The 24,016-nt window shown below is 31.5% G+C and overlaps 1 protein-coding gene across 3 annotated transcripts in view; it reads right to left on the bottom strand.

The window, feature by feature from the left end:
• Positions 1-24,016, bottom strand: part of LOC124369152 (polyamine-transporting ATPase 13A3) — a 109,613-nt gene that overhangs the window by 64,052 nt on the left and 21,545 nt on the right. For all 3 annotated transcript variants that reach the window (XM_046826933.1, XM_046826932.1, XM_046826934.1), the window contains 4 exons: positions 21,031-21,120; positions 17,154-17,311; positions 7,097-7,326; positions 1,384-1,588 (listed from right to left, as the gene is read on the bottom strand). In XM_046826933.1, coding sequence (XP_046682889.1) covers positions 1,384-1,588; positions 7,097-7,326; positions 17,154-17,311; positions 21,031-21,120 — 683 coding nt within the window. The remainder of the gene's footprint in view (positions 1-1,383; positions 1,589-7,096; positions 7,327-17,153; positions 17,312-21,030; positions 21,121-24,016) is intronic.

Here is a 24,016-nt window from a genome sequence, read left to right as displayed (position 1 = left end):
ATTTTATTACTTGTTTAAATAGATTTTAATTACTGAAATTTATTGTTTAGTTTGTTAATTACCACTAATTTAGTTTTCCATATACCATTAACACAAAGAGAGTTGATGTGGGAAAAACCAGACTGCAGACAAACAAAGTAAATGATTAAACCCTTTGAGTAGCATGACAATGTTTTTATTTTATGTCATAATATTTTTGTTATTTTGTCACAATATCATGTTAAACTGGAGATAAGGAAAACACCCCTTCAAAAATGAGCACATTTTGACATTTACTTGAGTATTCATACCTACAGTATTAATTGTAATATATAACAGTTATCTTACATTTTTGGATTAAAGTATTTCTAAGTAAACTTTCAATATTATTTTGAGTAGAGCAAATATGTAGTTATAATGTTTGACTCTTAATGAAGAGTACATATAAAATAATATTCATCATTTTTAATCTTCAAGTTTGGTTTTATTGAAGCATGAAACCAAAAATATATTCCAATAGAAGATATTTTCATAAAAATACAGAAACAGAAAAGTATGCAAAATTCAATTAAAATTTGACAAAAATAAAAAAATGTATAATAAAAGTAACTTATTTTTAGTGAAAAATAAGAATATTAAAAAACAATGTGTATTTCTTGATTTTTTTTTCTTATTTTTTATTAAGAAAAAAATAAGATTCTGTAGAACAGATAGTAGTGAGTACTTACAGTTGAATGTGGGGGAGGAGATCAGTATACATGTAAAATATATAACAGTTACCAAACAACCTTAAAGAAGAATAAACACTACTTACAAAATATGGAAACTCAGAGTTCATCATTATAGCCTGAGTTTTCTTGCAAGTTTGCATAGCTAACTAACTCACTATATGGCATTCCTTTAGGCAGCAAATAGTTAAAATAGTCACTAATTTCTAAAATAAAATGAAATTGATATGATACAATCACGAAACATGAAAGAACACAACAGTTGTTTAGGCCAAAAGGGTTGTTTTCCTCTTTAGCGCTAGAAAAAGTCAAATTAAACAAACACAAAGACTATCAAACTTACTTTCAAAGGCCAAGTAACACATTATATTTTAATCAAAATTTGATCTTTTGTGACAAATAATATGATTCAATATTTTGTCCAGCAGTCATTTTTACACATACTAACTACCATATGCCAGTGGTCCTAAAAGTGTTAATACCATCCTAAGGTTCAAACCAAAGTAATTATTGTATATCTTTTTCATAAATGACAAAATAAATATAAATTGATCATACATTTAAAATGATTTTCTTTATAAAATGCATTATGAATTGTTGAGCACTTGATGGAAAATTAGAACTGTGCTATGCAATGGAAATATTAAAATTGGTCATGAATCCAGCTAATACATACCTGTCGAGTTTGAATGAGGGTGTGGATGATGGAATACGCAGAAATGACAACAATACACATTGAGTAGTAAATGTAGGTATCATAACACCAGAAGATAACACTGGCCATTTCAAAAACATAGAATGGATTTAAAATTTCGTCAATCAATAAGCGCCAGTATGACTTTATAGGAACGTCAATTTGATTTCTTCCATGCACAGCAAGCCTAAAAAATTAGTTTATAAACTTAAACTCAGAATAGAGAAAAGAGCTGCAAACAAAATTGAATAAAAACAAAAGTTAAAACTATATAAAAAGGGAGTAAAATATGAAACATACAACTCAACACTAAAATTAGAAAAAATAAATCATACATGAGTGTTTAATAAAGATTGACAGCTATTTTATACACTTAGTATTAACAATACCCATCAAGACTCTCTCTAAGAAATATATCTAATACAAACTCTCTTTCTAATTTAACTTACACACTCTACTATCTTAGCATGGCTGCCCACACCTACAAGGGCCCAAATAAAAATATCTTTAGCCATTCTGTTCAAAATCATTCCTCAAAGCTGTTCAGCTTAATTTGATGTCTTAAAACAATACCCATTGAGATTTCTTTCAGGGTACTTCAGTTCAGGAAAAGGGAAGCCTTAGCACTGTGGCTAACGTACTGTTGTAACATATGGATGGAAATCTGCAAGTATTTTGGTAACAATGTTCATAAAATATACAGGGTGTACATAAAGTCCTGCACGGGTATAATATTTTCTGAACGATAACAGATAAATAAACAAGATTTGGTACATCAATACTACACCTAAAAATCTACTTTTTGAAGGAACTATCAGTTTTCTGTAATATCATGGGGACGTCCCGCAAGGAGTCAGAAGGAAATCTTAAATAGGAGCATAGGTCAATATGGACATCATTTTAAAGGGCTTATCTAGCAGAGTGTAATGCCGCAAACCGCACTCAAAAAGATTGATCCAGTAAAAAATGGCGGCTGTTCAAAGATTTTACTTGGTTACATTTTATTAGTAGCCATAACCCCAGTAAAGCAAAACTGCAACCAAACGAATACTGCAGCTAACTACTACATTATGCTTGTCAGTTGTACAGAAGTGAATTATGACATTAGTTATCCTCAAGGGTTACAAATTTGGTCCTAATATATTGATAACGGGGAAAACCTGATAACAGTAACAATTAGAAATCTCTTATCTTTGGGTCGCAGTTAGGACTTTCCTATTAGCCAGTCTATTCATAGTAGGCTATTCTAGTTTTCTTGTTTTAGTAGTGCTGTCCATCCATTTTATCAGTGCGCTTTAGTACAAAAGAGTTTGTCGTATTGCTTGTAGTTCTTCAACTACACTATGTCGCTTGACGAACGTGAACGTATAGACGATCACACGAGGAAGCATGCCATTTATTTAATGACTACTTTCACGAGAGGCAGCCAATTTCTAGAACAACTGTAGGGAGAACTGTTCAACACTTTATGAAAACAGGAAGTGTTTCCGATCGTCATAGGTCGCTGAGATTTCTAATTGTTACTGTTATCAGGTTTTCCCCGTTATCAATATATTAGGACCAAATTTGTAACCCTTGAGGATAACTAATGTCATAATTCACTTCTGTACAACTGACAAGCATAATGTAGTAGTTAGCTGCAGTATTCGTTTGGTTGCAGTTTTGCTTTACTGGGGTTATGGCTACTAATAAAATGTAACCAAGTAAAATCTTTGAACAGCCGCCATTTTTTACTGGATCAATCTTTTTGAGTGCGGTTTGCGGCATTACACTCTGCTAGATAAGCCCTTTAAAATGATGTCCATATTGACCTATGCTCCTATTTAAGATTTCCTTCTGACTCCTTGCGGGACGTCCCCATGATATTACAGAAAACTGATAGTTCCTTCAAAAAGTAGATTTTTAGGTGTAGTATTGATATACCAAATCTTGTTTATTTATCTGTTATCGTTTAGAAAATATTATACCCGTGCAGGACTTTATGTACACCCTGTATATGTATTCTGTTTCATCCAAAGTTAAAACTTAGCTTTCAATTTCAACAATCCAGATAAGTTGAATGATTCTATACAAATATGTATGTAATACCAACAAAATTAAGGAGGATCTATAAAAGTTGTTTGCTTTATAGGCATTATCAGTGAAACAAATTATGTCTGCAAAATTAATGGTAGTTTTTATAACACACACTACCACCTCCATGCAATTCATAGTTCTTTGCCAAATAGATTAATTTATGTTGCCAATATAAAAAAATCTTTCATTATTAGTTTATAAATCTAATGATGTTTTTATTAAAATATTAAGTTTTCATCAGTGACTGCCTCATTAAAACACACAATGTTATTTAATTACATAATTCAAAAATTTTACAAATCAACTACGTGACAGTCAGTAAAAAAATAAACCACTCTATGGCATTGGCAAAATTTGTGAGTGCTGCCAACTACTGGAATTACGTGGAAAAAGTGACGTTTTCAAACAAATACATAAACAGAATAATGTAAAAAAAATAATATTGTATAAATTGATAACTTGTATATCTCTTGTTTCATACCCACGCAATGGAAATCACCAAGAATGGTGCTAAGTTGTAAAATAAGACAAACTGTGTGTGTGTGTTTGTGTGTGTGCGTGCGTGTGTGTGTGTGTGTGTGTGTGTGTGTGTGTGTGTGTGTGTGTGTGTGTGTGTGTGTGTCATGACTTGGCAATCATAATCTCAAACAATGTAAATCCAATTTCTATCTTCAAAGTTTTCCAACTCATAACCCATTAAAACATTGCTAACACAATTTCTATTTTAAGATATTTAAACTTAGCTGTAGAGAATCATCTTCAACTGAGTTGATAAATTTAAACTGTGCAAAGTAAATCTCAATCAACATGCTCATCTTGCAAAAAGTCTCATCACACTCTACTGCATTTTCAGACCCACTGCTGAAAACCAGTTAAAACCTCTAGAAGCAAATTTCCGTGCTCAGGCTCTACAATACATTAAATTTATAGATGAACACAAAGTGCTATGGCATATGACCAACGTGTACAATTTCATTGAGAGCTCACCTCATTTTTCCTTGCCCCTCTTGGGGTCTTTAAAAGAAAACAGCAGTACCGCTATGTGTACTCCAATCTATGTCAAAAACTAGCAATGGAGTCTCCCTCAATGACAGCTTACTTACTGGACACAAGCTGCAAATAAATATCTGACATTGTGTTCCAATTCAGGACCCACAAAATAGTATTCTAGCTGATGTCTATTAACAGGAATATATATAATGAGTAAAATTCATCATAATTATTTAAATAATAACTTTGAGCCACAGGTAGGGACCATTAACACTGTAAAGATAATTTAGGAGTAGCTGAGAAGGGAGGTAGTATGAAGAATAAGAAGAGAAGGAATTGTGGCACTCTTTCTGAGGCAAATAAATCAAATGCAGTGGAAAATACTGAATGAAAGAAATTTTCTTCTCTACCCCTCTAAGAATTGTTGCATCAGCCTTTAATTCCATTAATACAATTTAAAATAATATACTAATTTATAAATTGCTACAAATTTATAAAATGAGGATGACTGATTAAATAAAAAGTTATCAAATAACTCAAGCTAATAAGGTGATTAATACAATTTAAATAAAGTAAGGGGGTTTGCCACTGGTGTATAATAACCTCCTGGTAACATAGGCCAACTGATTGCCCTTATAGTATTCACAGTTAAAAACTCAATTTGTTAAGAATGAAATCGGAATATGGGAAATGTTTAGTTAATGAATCTAAATCACTTTTACTTTGTTTGGGGTGAATATTCCTGAACTAAACTATAAGTAATAATGAATCAAATAATAAATGAAAAAATTGTGATTTATTAAGATTATTGTGAATATAGTATAGTGTACCAGGTTAATCTTGTGTGATTATACAAAAAAATTCGTTTAAGCATATTAAGCAAAAACTTGTTTGAGACCCCATAATTTTTGTAATTTATTTTTTAAGTTATCCGCTGAATACATCAGTTTCTTAAATTTAAAAAGCTATTCAATTTATTCAGTATATCAGAAATAAATAAACAAAACAACTAAAAAATTGAAAATGCACATACTTTGCATTTGTCAAATCAGTATAGTGGAAAAAAATCAAAGACGTTTTCTCATTTTAAAATGGCCGGCAATGTAAACCTTAACATGCTATACACACAGAAATTCTTCGAATCACACATGCAACAATACCGATTAAACATACCTAATAACCAATAGCATAAAACACTACTTTGTTAAGGTACACAACCAAATTTTCATAAATACTAGTCAATATACAGTACACAAAACATAAACAAAATAAACTCTTAAAAAATCAATGAATATAATAAGATATGAACATTATCAAGATCTAAAAACAATAATAAGTATAAACAATGCACATGCCATACTGGACTTAAAAATGTACACAAGTTATTAATTGATTTATTAAATTAAATTTTTCATACAAGTAGTTAAGGCCATTGTATATCAAGAATGCCATCAACACAAGCTCCACCCCTACAGGAGCAAAATGGGAAATATGTGTTCTCTAGTATACACATACTTGTTATCTATATACATAAAAGCCAAATACCACTGACTGACATCAAGAAATCTCTGAAACTGCAGTACAGATTTACATGGAACTTTGTACTCATGTTCATCTTAACTTATATGTGCTCGCTAATAAACGATTTTGAAAATTACATAGTCTAACCTTGAAAATTCATGAAAACTGGGATATTTTTATATAACACTGACCGACTAACTATAGTTGTCAATGTTAATAACAATTTTATCACATTCAGAATTGATTAAACATTAAAATTACCATTAGGGTCCCACGTAAGTCTTATACACATGCTCAAGAGTTTCTTTTTCATGTTTTCATAACCAATCACAAGAACTAGAGGAAAACCGAGATTTCACTCATGTATCAACTTATCACAAAATTTTCGTAAATATTGTGTGCTAAGGCTTGAAATATGGAAAGCAGTTTACCCTTCAGTCATACTTGCTCACTGAAACTAATTCAAACATTTCAATCTAATCGTGAAAATTAATGAAAAACTTTAATACTGTTAATGTTAACTTTCATCACTGTGAAATTTCTGAAACTGGAGAATGAATTTACATGGAACTTTGTGCACGTTCATATAATGTCTTAGGTCTCAAAAGGAGGGTTCACTTCTGACTTCCAGTTGAACCTACATTGGGTACAGTAAAACCCACATCCACACAGCTTACACCACTTACGTTTGGGTAACCCCAAAGATATCCAGGAGTGGCACATCACCAACCACAAATATCAAGACATGGTGTGAGGGGGGGGGGTAAAGGGGTTGATATTTATTCTTTAACAGTAAATTTCATAGATTATGTAATGGTTTTGAAACTTGTTTGATTTTTCTGATTCATTTCTGGTACACTATATATAGATAGATTGGATAGATTTTCAATAGTTTTTTATGCCTCCTAAAAAGTTATACAGACATTTACTATATGAGTTTATGATCTGTTTATGGTATTTTAGACAATGTTTACATTTGAATTTTTAATGGCTCTGAAAGTGGACGAGGAGTGACAATATTATCTTCTAACATACATACACCTTATTATTAAACATATGTATTATATATTAATTACTAGAAATACGTAATATGATCCTCGTTACTTACAGTTGCTTTTGTTGCTCAAGAGAAAGACCACTGGAATGATTGTCAAGTAAATACTGCAAAGTATTCTTATCATTGGCCAAACCTTGCAGCATACGGAACTCCCGTGCTTCAGGGATCCAAATAAATTTCCTTAGTTGGTGGACAAAAAAACGCATGGAAGATCCTGCACTGTGGGCCTCACTGCCAGCAGTCACAAACACTCTGTGTAGTGTGTCAGGACCCCAGGGCACCTTAACAGAAAATATTATAATATTAACAGTTTATCCAGAAAAACATTGTTCTTTACTACATGCTTTTTGGCTGTTTGTATCATAAAAGTAGGAGGTGAGGTGTGAGTTGTCTTGTCTGTTGTCTTACCTGAAAGACATGACAAAAGTGATTCAATTAAGGATAAAATGCTTAAAATTAAGAATATTCTTTTACTGTGTTCCTCAGGGCTCTAATTTAGGACCAACTTTGTTTTTAATTCACATTAACAATTTAAAATCATCAGTTCACATGGAAAGGCAATTCAGTAAGTGGATAATATAACTCCTTGCATCTCATCAATATACTATTCCGATTTGGAATTTAATATTTTGTGCAATTTAACTTTAGCATTTAGTATTTTTACATCAATTTGTATGGTAAAAAAACTGGTACATAATTAAAATGTAATCAATTTTCTTATAGACAGTGTGAAAGCAAAATAGAACCTGCTGTGTTTGTGAATGAAGTTGTTAAAGAAGTAACTCTGCAAAGTTCTTGAAAATGTACCTTAATTGGAAATTTAACTGGAATGATCAAGTTCATAAAGTACGCTAAAGCATCCCCTCTGGCATCCATGCCTTGTGTAACTTTAAAAATCTTGTTTACTTAAAAAATGGCATACCTATTTTGGTCATATATATCCCACTTTTAATGTAGAATGATCCTGCGAGAAAGCTATTCTCCAAAAATTAAAAACATTTAGGCTTTAAAAGAAAAGAATCAAAATAATACACAATTAGTTATAGAGATTCAGGTACAGATTTTTTAGGAAGCTAATACTACTAATTTTGCCTTATTATATTATTGAAGTGATATTTATTACAACTCAAAGTACATTTTAGTGCAGGTTATGTGTATCTGCAGTTACAGCACAAAGGGGTTAGTCAACTATAGACAATATATAATATATAATAGACAATATCTCTTTATCTCTTTATTTACATGTTCATAGTAAACAGTATAGTCATCAAGCATTAATACACAATAAATAGGTAAAGCAATAGGAAAAGTTTATTTCATATGTATAAAAATACCAGATTTACAGTTGAAATTATTTATATAACTGATTTGGTTCACTAGAAATCAATTCCTATTTGAACTGAAAATGCAGAACAGCAGCTGGCTATCAATGCTGACATAGTGTTTGAGTCTGTGGCTCAGTCACAGATGGCATGGCAGCAGATTGCCAACACAGTGTGATATGGACATCATTTTGCACAAGCATCTGCTGTTCTGCTACTTCATGAATTGCCAAGACATTGTTATGCTAATCATAATCTACACTACACTAGTAGAAGAAAAAGCAAAGATAATAAAAGATCATTGAAATCATTAAATATACTTGTATGTGAAAAATCAAGAAATACAGATTTTGATCACATTACAACCATGGATGACAGCAATTATAAGATAACAATTATCAATCCTAGAATTTAACAGTCACTGCTATACCCTTACTATATAAATTACAATAGGAGCAACATTTCTTTACTTTTTATTTATTGGATACTGTTGTAAGATCAAAAGAAAGCCATATGACTTCATTTCATAGCATAACATCCCACATAAGTGATATCAAAAGTTGTGGGTTGATTTCATTGCAGCAGCTCCTTGCTCAAGTCCACAGTTCCACAGGCCCAAAAATTGCTTGTTATATTTGAAGAAACTTTATTATAATTGTTTTTAGCGCCTTCATAATCAAATTATAATTACAATTTTACTTACATTTCTAACTAAGTCCATGTTTTTTTTTTATTTTACAACTTTTAGTGAAAAGTGTCAAAGAACTCAGTTGGGCAGAACGCTGGATGATCTTCGCAAGCACAACGCATATAAAGTTTTTTGCTGCTATCTCTGAAGCCAACCCTGCAGTACCTCCTCACTCTCTTTCCTTTTCCCATTACTTTTGATTTTACATCTTACACAATCACTACACAGTAAATAACTCGTAAGGATAACTCGAAAGTGACTGGGATACATTATTTGAGAAATTGGTACAATAAGCAAAGAACGATTTGTGTACACTTTCCAAGAAGAGAACTCAAATTGAAGCAATCTAAACAGCCAGATAATGTGGTTTATTTTTAACCCACCCCCTCGACACCGAAGACGTAATAGTATATTCAGTTTTAATTATAGCAACCAGAACTAAAATGAGTATGTATAAACAGTACATAATAATACAATAGTACAATAGTATGTATAATGAGTATATTGCAACCATTTCTCTTATTTCTGAAATAATTTTATTTAGAGTGTCATAGAACCGAATATATAAATAAACTAACTGGAAAGGATTAAGACATTAAATTGATAAGCAGAGTTTCATATATATATAATAAGACAAATCATTAAAAAGTTATTGCATGATTCCAATACTTTCAGCACCTGTGTGTGCGTGCATATCTGCACGAAACATACATTTTAACTCCTATAACTTATGAATGCATAATAAGACAGGGGGAAACACAACAAACCCTACATAAACATTATACAACCATTTCATAATGAGAGTTCTTAGTTTGCTTAACCCAAGTATTCATGAGTTAAACATTTTAAATATTTTATTATCACGATCAATGTTTCAGTTAAATCTAAAGGAAAACATTAACATTGCAAAATAAACCTTGACAGTATGATGAAGTAAACTAACTAGATAAGACAATATCTACACTGAGATAGCCTCAGAAGAGTAGATAAAATACTAATTAAAGTCAGCTTCTCTTATTAATTGTCATTACTCAATATTTGCTTTAATGCATTTCATTACCAATTAACCTCATCAGAAAAGGCTAACAATCGCTATCCATTACATAACATTAGATAGAACACTTTTTGAAACAATCTATTGGAGCTTTAACATTGTATTAAAACACCATAATTCAGCATTTATCTGATTATCTTAATAATTGATTTCTTAAAGTTTACTTTAAGACAAACAACCTGTTAATTGTTTACGTAAGTCCTAATTCGACTGACATTTTCTATTGATTTTAATATTTTTTCTCACATACATAGATTGATAAGTACTGCATAATACGTAATTATTTAAAACATTGGTGAAATTTAATAAATATAGAGTAGTTGATTTTATAGTAGAAAAAATCATAGGCACACAATAATAATTTGAATTAAAAACTTTTTTTAAATCAGAAAAACCTTTCATTGTACGTTAAAAAATATTACACTGATTTTAAAATTCTATCATATGAAAGTAAAAACATTAAACAAGCTCAAGATAGACATCTATTTACTTTTACAAATATAATTAAATTACTTAACCTTTTTAACCAGTCCAGATTTGTCGTTATTTTTTCAGCAAAATATTCAATAACTTGTAGTTGAAATGTTGAGCCGTTGAAGTGTAACAAAATTAGAAGTATTATGTTTTTAAATTGTGTCTTGATTGGTTGAAAAGTCAAATACATACTCCTTGACTGAATGAAATGGATTATGTTTAAAGTCTAATAATTCATCTAACTTAGGTTCTAAAAAATCAGTTCCAAATTAGTTTTGTTCTAATATTTTATATAATACTAGTTGTATAATGATTTTATCCAAGTAAAAAATCTCAATAATGTTATTTTTAACAGTGTCAATATAAACATTTATATCTTCAAAACAAAACAAATTACGCAGCTCTGCATTTTGTACCTAATAATAAAATCCATATTTGGTAATGAATTCCAATCCGATTAGTTCTTAGTTTACTTTTAAAGACGTTCAAAACAAAATATCTTATTACAATAATAAAATAGTTTTTTAATTAAAGTGATAATAATCATAGTAAAGATTTATTCCATATTATAAGATCACATCTAAAACATGTACAGACTCCAAAATCACACTGCCAGGTCTACCAGTAATGTGGCAATGAAAATAAGAAAATACAATGTTATAATAGAAACGAAAACAAGAGTCCAGTCAAACCACAGTATTTGCTGCTTTTTGTGCCATCCGATACTCGTTAATAATGGTTAACATTAATAATAATATTTCAAACTTATGGGTATTATAAAGGCAGAGAATATACGGAATGCAAACCTAAATCATAGAAATAAATTAGAATATTGTTAAAATAAATGTATGCCTCATTAGTAAATAACCAGTTTTTGAGAAAATAAGTACATTTATTTTTAGATGAACATAATTTTTACTGTAACGGCAGTTTATTAAAATATTTGTGTCTAAGATAAGTAAAAGAATGTCTAAAGGGTGATTTATTAACTTTAGGAATTCAAAAAGCTATCTACAGTTATCTACTATGACTATAAACTAAATTAAAACTTCCCGGTCACCACTTCTGTTATAAAATAACCTTAAAACTTTAAAGACAAAAAGGTTATCTATTATCAATAAACTTTCTCCCAAGGCATTTTCCCTAGAGGTCTAAAGTTGGCAAAAGTGTTTCCAAAACTAAAAAAAGGATCTCCAACTGACATCAACAACTACAGACCTATATCCCTTCTTTCTACAGTTTCAAAAGTGATTGAAAAAGTAATGTTAAACCGGCTTATAACACATTTGACCGACCACAATGTCCTAACCACCCAACAACATGGGTTTCTGAAAGGAAGATAAACAATTTCAGCATTGATAGAACTCACAGAATTCATTATAGATCAAATGGAAGATGGAGCTGCTGTGACTGGCCTTTTTCTGGATTTTACTAAAGCATTTGACTGCCTGGACCATAATATCCTCCTTCAAAAGATGAATAATATGGGAGTCAGAGGAAATGCAGCCAATTGGTTTACAAGCTACCTGGAGGGAAGAACACAAATGGTAGAAATATCATATACCAAAAACAACACCTCATATCGTGTAACATCAACACCACTCCCTCTAAGTAGAGGTGTTCCTCAAGGATCTGTCTTGGGACCGATACTTTTTATTCTGCTAACCAACGATCTCCCAAACTATCTCCAAGAGCTTAGCCAGGTACTCATGTATGCTGATGATACTGTCCTCCTCATAGCAAATAAACAAGTACAAGAACTAGAAATAGCATCCTTTATCGCTCTAAATACAGCAAAACAATATTGTAATCAGAATGACTTAGTATTAAACGACCATAAGACTCAACAACTAAACTTTGGAAGAAGAACAGTTGAATTGACAGGACTCCCAGAAGTTGACCTTGATAATAAAGCTAAATACTTGGAAGTAACTATTGATGACAAACTCACCTGGACACCACATATTGATCAACTTTGTTCAAAACTTAACTCCTGCATCTATGTCCTTAAAAGACTAAAGGCTACCAATACTCAGGAGATAACTAGAATTGCCTATTTCACACTTTTTGAGGCTCATCTCCAATATGGCATAACAGTCTGGGGCAACTCCTCAGCAAAAAATGTGCAACGTATCCTGGTAATTAAAAAAAAAGCGATTAGGATCTTAGCCAACCTCAATCCACTTGACTCCTTCAGAAGTACATTTAAAGAACTAAAGATACTCACATCAGTATCCCTCTACATCCAGGAAGTTATGTACACTACTAATCAAAATCTAACAAGAACAGGACAGCTCCATTATTACAACACCAGGCATGGAAACAATTTCATTTTGCCGAACCACCGTCTCAGCCTATATGAAGAGAAGCAAAGCTACATGGGACCAAAATTGTTTAACTGCCTTCCTGACTACTTGAAGAAGATCTCCAGACAAAAACATTTTAAGAGGAAACTTCAAGAATGGCTCCTGGAGTGGTCTTTTTACTCGATCAAAGAATTCACTGACTTAAAACAACATCAAAATTTGTAAAATTAAAAACCACTTTTGTATATTTATATAAAATATGACTTTACTACCATGACGCCATTGTATTTCTCCATAAAATTACAAATAAAGAATTTTTTATTTGATTTGATTTGGTGTTGTAATAGCAGAATTTTCAATTTACATAAAAGGGGAAACAAACTTGCTCTTATATTTTTATTTAATATAATCATGCATTTTGAAGAATTCTTAATCTTTATATACAATATTTAAAGATTTTGCCCAACCCTGGACTTACATTTACTTTCAATTTATTTTCATAACATCAGTTTCTTAGATTTCTTAAATCCTCAGTCATAACTTCAGACACTCTGATAAGAGCTTGCATTATAAAAAAAAGCAATATAGTCTGCAAATGCATTTGGTTTCTCAAAGAATTGCCCTTGTAACAAGTCACTTATGAAAATTATAAAAAGAGTTGTAGGCAAAACCGAACCCTGTGGGAATCCAGCCTCATTGATTAGAAGTGAGTTTAATAAATTATTAAGTTTTACACGGTGCTTGCGGTTTGTAAGGAAACTTCTAAACCAATCCTAAGCTGTTCTTTTAACACCAATTGAATGTAATTTACATAGAAGTATTTCATGATTTACCTGGTCTATGGACAAACCTGTGATTTTTTTTTTATTATTAAAAAATTATAGATTACATTTAAAACATCTAGCAAAACTTCCTCGGTAGATTTTTCCTTCTTAACCCTTTTACTGCCGACCATTTTTTTATTGTACCAGTCAAAATTGCCAAGGAGGAAAATCGCTGTTGTGCATTCATTTACAAAAAATGCTATATCTTTTTTATTTTTCATTAGATTTGCATGAATTTTTATTTTATTTACTCGTATTTAAATGCTGTTTTTTAAATAATAAAAAGACATTTTAATTTGAAACAAACACATTATTTAATTTTAAAAATTATGTAAATAAAAAAAAATTAAAATTGTGTTTGGCATCTGATAATTTATTTTTAAAATTATGCTAAAATTATAAGCATGATATCATTATAAACTAGAGCAATTGCTTAGAACTTATACCAAATTTGAAGGTGCTACCTTGAAACATAGCTGCACTATGAGGATTTTCCCAAAACTGGTAGGCCTCCTATAGGCCTACCAGTGGAAATTGAAGGTAAACTTATCTGTGCCACATCCCCCTCACTATCTAATAACTCCTCATTATCTAATGGTAAGATACAGTCAGGATCGTCATCAGTGTCATCCACATCACTTTGATTGTCATCAATAGCCCTAACAATAATATCATATTCGTTCTCGGCATCTGAATCTGACAAATTCTGAAGGAAATCGTCACTCAGTTCGTCTTGCACTTAATTATTGTTCCCTCACTCACAGGAGAGTTAGATGTAACTCTTTTACTCATTTTATCCTTGATCAACAAAAGTAACACTTCAAAAAACTTTCGATAACATTGTAAACAACAACAATGAACGAAAATTTCAGTAACATAACCCGATCAACTGGTTTTGACAGCTGTCTAGGTAGTTCGTCAATTCTAGTCAAAGACGACGAAAATAGAAATCCAAAATTCTTCAAATGGCTTCTTTCATTATCCTTTGCTCCTAAACAACCAAAATACCGAATATTTTGGCATTTGAACATAACAGTAGCCAGTAACGATAAAAAAAACAGACGTCCGACATATCGGATGTTGGCGTTTTCGGCAAAAATGCCGACGTCCGATATGTCGGACGTCGGCAGTAAAAGGGTTAAACTGTATGATTTCTACTAAAAAAAACCATGACCATCTAAAAATTTACTAATCGTAATTTCATAGTTTTCTGAAAAGTTTAGAGAAAATAGATAAAAAGGCTGGTTGGTCCTCGATTTTCAAGTTTGACCAAAAACCCTTTTTTATATATTGGTACTACTATACTTAATTTCAAGTGTTCCAGAAAAACACCGCTTTGAAAACTTAAATTAATTATATGTGTTAGAATGAGAGAAATCTCTTGTTCTTTGCTCTTAACCAGAATGACATTAAAACCATAGAATCTAGATTATTTAAATAATTTTAATCCATTTATGATATAAAACACTCCTCTGTTGCAAGCACAATAAAAAGAATTCAACCTTTGCGGTATTAATAGCCTGGTCGAGCTACTTACGCTGTTAATGAGACCTGATTACGATGAGGTAAGGTATTCATTGATCATTGTCACTGCTATTTCTGTGTATGATATAAAATCTATATTTAATTGAAACACATGTACAGTATATGTTCAGCTATATAACACATGACACCTCCAGCTCTTTAAGCATTATTATTACATTGTAAAAAACATTAAACTCCGGAATATTATACAAGCCAATCTTATCACTGTTAATCCAAATATCACTGAAGATGATATAACTAATATTCTTCTCAATGGAATTGAGTTCTAATAAGAACAAGATAAAATTACTCCGCACGCTCCTGGTATTGGCATGTATTAGGTTTAATTATTTTACTCATTATTCAAAAAATATTCTAAATTAGATAAATCCCTTGCTACATAAAAATTCAACATCTTGTTTAAATAATAGTAATATTTTGAAAATTAACTAAAATAAACACCCTAAATTAAAACACTTTTTATTAAATATAAAAAATGCTTTAAACATTTTTCAACCAAAAAGTACCTTCAAAAATTAAAAAATAAAAGCAGACAACTTATATAAACAAGACATCTTTACTCCTCTACCCTTCTTAATTATTTCAATGCTCATTGTCCTTGTAATTTGAGATTTGTTTCACGGTTTTCCCTTGCAACTTCCAGGCGAAACACTTCTCATCCCAGCACCAGACATCAGCATAACCAAGGAACCCGGCATTTCTGCTTAAGAATCCTGAGGAACTGCTTATTTTCTGGAGATAAACTATCGTTAATGTAGATTCTGGAGTCAGGATGTAGCCTGCTGTTCACTTGTTGAGCTGTCAAAAATTTTCTTTCTCTAAATTTGGTAGCCCAGACATCCTTCATTGCTCTATTCTGGAACTGTATATGAGTGACGGCTGCTGGTCCATTCTGAAGGCAGGTACCCAGTGTCGGGTACTCCGTGCCTCATCTCCACACCAAGAACGACTCCCACATCTTTTATGATGTCAGCTACGCTTTCTCCTGGTGTTGTCAGAAAACCAATCACTTCAACATTATTTTCCCTCAAATATTGCTCAATGTTCCGCAGTCTGTCTTTAAATTCACCGACTTCCCTCTTCAATAAGTTATTTTGTAACCTTAGTTCCTCGTTTTCTTTTATAAAAACATTGCACTGTTTTATATCGTCCATTAGAACATTTGAGGCATTCAGTTTGTCAGATACAAACTGTACCAACCCAACCTAAACAATTCCAACATATTAGTCCTAAGAAATTTAAGTGAACCAAAAACTTCGTTTCTGAAACCCTCCATAACCTTGACTATGAAATTCTTTGTCACTACGTTCGCAGCAGAAGAAATTCACACTACCTTGAGCTAAAGAATGCTTACATTCATAGCACTTCCACTCCTTAGAGAAACAAAGCAACTTTTTACCATCTAGTTCCCATTTTATATTTTTCAAGAGATATAATCCCTTTTATTCTCCTGAGCACATCACATCATTTACTTCATACCACACATATTTACAGATGGCACAGAATGACATTTTATAATAAAAACTAAATAGTTATAATAACAATTTCCAGTATGCGCAAATCACAACATGCACGAATACCAGGTTGCTAAGTGACCTTAAACTCTAAAAATAAGCTGTACATTGTCGGATTTGGACTGCTTCATGGACTAGACAATAAAATTTCAGAATGCACTAAATGTAAAATATAACATGTGTAAAAGTGTCCATAGGCCCTCTGCCAATATTATACGAGTTAAAGTGGTTCTCTCCTACTTTTTAAGCCTTACTAAGACATGCAATGAATATGTTTATTATTAGCTTTTTAAGTTCAGTGTTTATTAAAGGACATTTCTCAAACATACAATATTGTAATATAAGTTTACAAAATAGGGAGTTGAAGTGAAGTAATCTTACCTGAATTAGTACTGTGTCAGCTATGTTGAGTGGGCAGCGGGACAGGCCAATATATGCATGGTATTGTGGATACCAACGCAAAAAGAGGTAAGGAATGCCCAGAAAACAAATTGATATTGTGTGGAGGATCATTGTCCAAAACCAACTTTGTTGATATCCTAAAAAAATCAAAATGTAATATTAATGCATTACAAAATAAAGCAAGTGTAGTTGAAAAACCAAGCAGCTGTTATAGGTTGGTTAGACAAAAGATTTCAAGAGTTATCAACATGTAATGAGTGTATGGCCAATTCTTGTTAATGAAATTTAATATTGAACCACTGAGCACCACTCACTAACCTGCCTGCCAACAACTATGATACTTATAGCTGAACATCACAAGCAATACAAGGTATGTTAAAAAATAAAACGAGAATTTTCATTTTTTGAAAAAATTTTTTTATTCATCTACATTAATGTTGTCACCTTAAAAACAGTCCCCATTAGATATTATGCACTTATACCAGCACTTCTTCCAATCCTTAAAACACTTCTAAAACTCAATCTTAGCCTTCACCTCTTTCAGCATTGCACTTCGGCATGAAAAAGTATAAAATAAAAAGTCACACAGAGCTATGTCTGGAGAATATGGAGGCTGGGGCAACCTTACAGTACTGTTTTTGGCAAAAAATTCACACACAAGCAATGAAGTGTGAGCAAACACATTGCCATGGTGTAAAAGCCATGAATTGCTTTGCCACAAATCCGAGCGTTTTTTTTTTTTTTTTTTTTTTTTTTTTTTTTTTTTTTTTTTTTTTTTTTTTTTTTGATTGCTTCACGCAAACTGTGTTGAACTTGCAGGTAGTACTCCTTATTGACCATTTGATCTTGTAGCAAGAATTCATGACGCACTATGCCATTAAAATTGAAGAACACAGTGAGCTTATCCTTCACATTCAACTGCACTTGTCAAGCCTTTTTATATAATGCATTTTGTAAAAGATAGGATTTGATTGAGCCAATCAGAACAGAAGAAAACATAAAGCTTTTTCAAAAAGGGGTGATTGGAATCTTGTCAAACGTCTTTTGTAAGTTAAGGTAGTCTGACCTCATTGCTAAACCACAAGACCAGTCGCTTCTACAAACAAGACAAGATTGTGGTAGTTGAATGAGCAATGAAGCCATGTGGTTGTTGTTGAGATATAAGAAGACCATCACTCTTACAAAGAAAACTGCACATGGCCTTTTTGAATATCTTTGGTACAATGGCAGATTGGACGGAGTCAACAATAAAGGATTATCCAAATGTATTTTGTGCGTGTGTGTGTGTGTGTGTGTGTGTGTTTGTGTGTGTGTCATATTCCTCAAAAGTCCCACCCCACTTTAATTTTAAAACAGTTGAGAATTTTCAAATCTCTTTTTGAGATATTTTATGTTATCACCTGGGGACATTTTTGATGAATTTCAAAACTGACCCTCCTCCTCCAAAATAGGGGGTAAAGAGCAACTCATTTTTAATGGAATGATCGGTTAGAAAATTAAAGGTTCTGATATAAGACAAAACCAAAGCCATCAAGTAAATCAACTTCTGACCACTCAGACAATTCACCTGTGTTTTAAATAAGTATATTCTTGTACTGAGATCGTACTTCTTACCAGACAGAGGATTGACACCGTCATCCAGATCCGAGTGGACAGGGATATTATCAAGACAAAGAGTGCTGTGAAGTATCTCAGCATGACATTTGATACTGTAACGTTTTTAAAGCTACATTGGCTAATTTTTTAATTAAAACTCAAATTAAATGAAAATTTTGGGAAAGAAATATTGGTATTTAATTTTAAATTAGATTGTGAGAAGTTAGGATAAAAACGAATATGTAATCCTTTGGCAAGTTACTGCTGGTAATTTTAAATTATTAGGAAGGCCGTTCACTGCCTTGAATTGATCAGAAATTGTTTTGTAATGCAGTTACGTTAGATCTGAGAAGGCTATTGTTTCTCGAGTTGGATGCGGCTGGGCCAATGAGAGAACGCCACGGATGTCCATCAGAATGGAAGGAAGGGGAACTATATAACCGCCAGCTCATAATTTTCGCCCTTTTTTTGGTAATTTATCGTGAATTAAGTTGATTACAATGCGCCGTGTTTCTAAATTTTTTTCTGCGAGGGATTTTGAGGTAAGCATCAAATTTATTGTACGTTATATTGAAATAGTCTTCCAGATCTGATATTAAATTAATTTTGTTGTCTTTTTTATAGGAAAAATTAAATTCATAGAAACTACAGAGCAATCTGAATAACTGATTCTCGATGAACAATAGAGCACAATAGAATCATACACGTTACATTAGGTTCAAACTTGCAAGAAAAGTGAATTAAAATTGAACTTTGTTAATAACTTTAGTTGAGATTTGAAAATTTAGTAATTTATTAATATTTAATTGGAACTGTTTTATAGTGAATTATTAATTGGTAATTAATTGAACATTAATTATTGTTTGAGAGAGTGGTATCTGATTTGCAAAGACTTGAAAGTTAAGGTACAACTAGTGGAAAGAGAAGTTTGATTTTTTATTTTGACTTTTGGGTGAACTAAGAAGTGAACATTTTAATTTTAGTTATTTTCAAGTGGTATTTGATTTTTATTTGAAAACTTTATTATTTTATTTTAGAAGAGAGCTCTGTTTTTAGTTTGATATATTTGATTAATAGTTTTTATTTCTGGCCAAAGGACCTTTTAAAATTACTAAACGGTTTGTCAATTCTTTGTGGAAAATAGAGTGATGAAAATTCTGAAACATTGAACTTATTAATTTGCCAGTTTAAAATAGATCCATTATTTTAATTTAGAACTATGATTTTTATTTAAGACAAACCAGATAATATTTAATAGTTTAAAAATATAGTAATAAATGTTACTGAATATTCACTCAGAGCTTACTAATCAAAAAATATTTTATATCGTCTTGGATGTCTGAATATTAAATTCTACAATCCAAGTCATTATAGATACCAAGCTCACAAGGCAAACAAGGCGGCATTTGTTACTGCCTCTTTGAGTCAACTGATGAAAAATATCGGCAGACCTGTGGCAAGTAAGCAGCAGCTGCTTCATGTCAGTCACACACTCTGTGCTACTGTACGGGTGCGAGATATGGGCAGATGCTCTACATCAAGATTGCTATACACAAAAGATGGCTGCAATACAGAGAAAATGGGAACTACAGATCGAGAGTGCTTATCGAATTGTCTCCGAACCGACCGTCCATGATGTGGCCGTGACCATTCCAATTGACCTATTCACTTTTGAAAGGAAGTGGGTATACGAGGGGAAATATGTGGTAACATGCACCGAGGCTTGAGTACACACCATGAAGGACTGGCAGGAATGATGGCTGCTAGAGACCAGAGGACGTTGGACGGCCAGGCTGATTAGAGACCTGAGAGAATGAGTGAAGCGAAAACACGAGGAGGTAAATTTCTACCTGACCCAGTTCCTCACCGGCCATAGGAACTTTCGAGGATATCTTTTTATGATGGTTAAGTTTGAAAACTCGGAGTGTACCCTTGGAGATGTGGAGCACGAATATCTGCCTAGGTAGAGGGGGTGATGAAACCAAGACATTATAAGATAGTTAATATAGCCCTTACGTTGCCTAGCCGATGGCCTGATACTGTAGGAGCCCTCTGGTGGCTTTTCCTTCTTGCAGGTGTGAAGAAAACAATCCCGAGAGTGATGCCTGGGCCGGTGGGAATTTTAGTGGGTGCAAGTTCCAGTCACCAGTGGAATACGCTGACGGGCATTAGTATTCTTTCCCATCGTCACAACAAAAAGTATATTATATTTTCCACTGAATAAAGTATGACTATATAAAATATAATACAGTTTACAAACCTGTACATCGAAGATTTTTCTCTTCTTTTCCACAATCAATGACTTGAACCGTTGGTGCCTCCAACACTTCATATCCATTATGTCGGAGAGCTAAAACAAAATAATATATTTATTTAGGTATTGTTCACTACAAAAAACAATAAACAGTTAAAATAAATATTATTTGAGATTCTTTATATTATTTCAATAGAAAATAATATTTGTTGTTTTAACCACACACAATTAATTTCTTAACCTAAAAAATAAAGTTATGTTTTAAAGCAATAAAATTAAAAACACTAATAAGTTCCTTACAAGTCCTATTCTTAGTATATGGTTCCAGAATTACTTTAAAACAGTTTGAAGGTTAAATAATATAATTTATCCACCATTATTGTAATGTATCTACTTGGTCCAAAATACAAATCAACATTTATTCTGTTAATTGAACAGTGACACCATAACCAGTTTTTAGAAACATTCCTCTGCATTAAGATTCTTAAATGAATATTGCAACTAATTCCCAAGTAACAATGTTTTCGCCACTGGAAACTAGTTTTTATTAATTTAATCTAGACTTAAAAATTTGTTACAAATGAATAACAAATTTAACTTTATATTATGCAAACCGGGACTAACCTGATTTTTTTCTCTATCCAATACATCTACTTATTCTGAATATATCAACTACGAATGTTTACTTTCATTAAGAATTCAAATCAATAAAAAAAAATAAATATATCAACTACAAACACCAACTATCAACACCATCTTCATGGTATGCCTTTTCTTTTGTGATATACATTTGATTATTTATTAATTTTTTACCTAATTTCTCTAATCGTTCAATTATAAAGATTAATGTAATTTTTTAATCAATGCACTTTCTTTTATCACTGCTTATCTATAAATTTATTGTAATCCATTAAAATATGATGCGTGGTGTATCTTAAAAACTATTTAACATTATTTCCTAATTTATTTTATTTTGCCTTTATTTGTTTCCCACACTCTGGAAACCATAGTCTTTAAATTATCTGCACATTATCTATTATGCAGGATAATAGGATTGATTCAAATAATAACCATAATTACATATCTTAAATCAAATCATATGTCAAATCTTAAATCAAATCAGAAATCTGCCATCTGAACTCTTCTTCACATAAATAACCTAAACATTAATTTTAAAGAATAGTATGTTAGGAACATACATAGCTCTGAACATGTTAAGTCAAATATACAAAACAAACAAGTTTTGCATCAAACTTACCACATTAAATCAAACACAAACACTCAAATAAAACTCAAACCACCCACTATTCCATCACAATATAAACACAGGAATACAATCAACATGCACTGACAAGCCAAGACTGGAGAAAAGAGGATAGAGGTGAAAGCAATTTATCTATCATAGTGCATTATATAGTATCATACAGTTTTGTACAGGATTAGGAATCCTCTGAAGATTTTTGGATTGAGGTTTCTATAGGTTAAAAATAAACATATAATATTTAACTTTCACTTCCCTAATCTAACTGAGATCATGTCTGTGATGGTAGTGTTGAGTAAATTGAGTCTATTTTTCGGAACGGTGACAGTATGTCAGACAGGGTGAAAAGCATGAAAAAAGCAGTCACAATGGAGATGTGTCACTCTTAAAGTTTGAGAGGAACCTGTCCTTGGGCCACTTTTATTCGCATATATATTGTTACTAACCAAATTATTCATTCAAGTTTCCACTTATACACAGATGAGTTGTAAAGTTACTGCCATTTTTCTTTTGTAGTAGTATAAACTTATCTGATATTAATTGATTAAAATAATCATATTATTACCCAATAGGTTTGCATATATGTATTCAAATTAAACATTGACAAAACTCAAAGCATTAAGAATGATAATTCACAGTTCTGAAAATTTACTTTACAACAGCTCCTAAATTATAACTGAATGACATAAGATTATAATAGTCTGAAAAACTAAAATATTTTAGAAGTTTAACTAACAACCGCTTGAGAAAAACTGAGCAACCTTTTACTGTGTAAAAATAGGGGTTTTTCCAATAGTCATAGTTGGCAAGGTATTCCAAATCTGCTGATGGGTGTTAAAATAATGCTGGTAAAAACTTGTGTACTGTTCTCCTCAACTACTGGGATGCAGTTATTTATAACATGATTGATGAGCTTTATAATAAACTCCAAAGGTGCTACAAATGTTTACATTAGATTCATTTTCACTCTCAGACTTGATGATCACGTAATATACTACTTTAAACATAATTGCATTTTAATAGTGAAGTTGTCAAAACTGTTTTCTTATTGTGTTATTGTTTGTTAATTTTTGTTGCATTTTTTATTCTATTTATATACTGTATACTTGTTAATTTATAGTCTATAATTATTTATTAAGATTTTGACCTGTTGATGTTTAGTATGTTGTAACTGAAAAGAGTACCTTCTAGAAAGTGTATTGGTACAATATCTGTTGTTTGAATAAGAATTTATTTACTTCAGTTTCTGGGATCTTTAATTCATAATAATTTATCTTTACATATAACATTTTAAACTTTAACTTTTCAGTTGTGTATTATTAAGTTTTATTACTCTATTAGTATATTAAGTTAATTAGTCACCACAGACTATATTTTGACTTGCCATGTTTCTGTGCAAACTGCCGTACTTGGACTTTGGCAATGATTATAGTATATTTATGTGATAATAAAGATATTATTATTATTATTATTTAAATAGTTATCTATCCTAAAATTGAAACATTTTTGAGACTAACACTCTTCCACTCTGTTGTAGACCATTTAAAATACAAATATGCATGAACTCTTTACAAGTTTCAAACTTACTTTACTTTTGCCTTTACTGCTAAAAATTCTTTTTTATGAAGATTTCCTGATATTGGAAAATATTTTATAGAGATTAAATTATAGGAATTTCAACTACGTTTACTAATATTTGACTGAGAATAATAACTTCTTTGATATTTTTAA

This window comes from Homalodisca vitripennis, chromosome X (genome assembly GCF_021130785.1).
Source record: "Homalodisca vitripennis isolate AUS2020 chromosome X, UT_GWSS_2.1, whole genome shotgun sequence".
NCBI classification, from domain to species: Eukaryota; Metazoa; Arthropoda; class Insecta; order Hemiptera; family Cicadellidae; genus Homalodisca; species Homalodisca vitripennis.
Note: the sequence above shows the minus strand (reverse complement) of the source record. Positions and strands in the feature narration are given on the sequence as shown.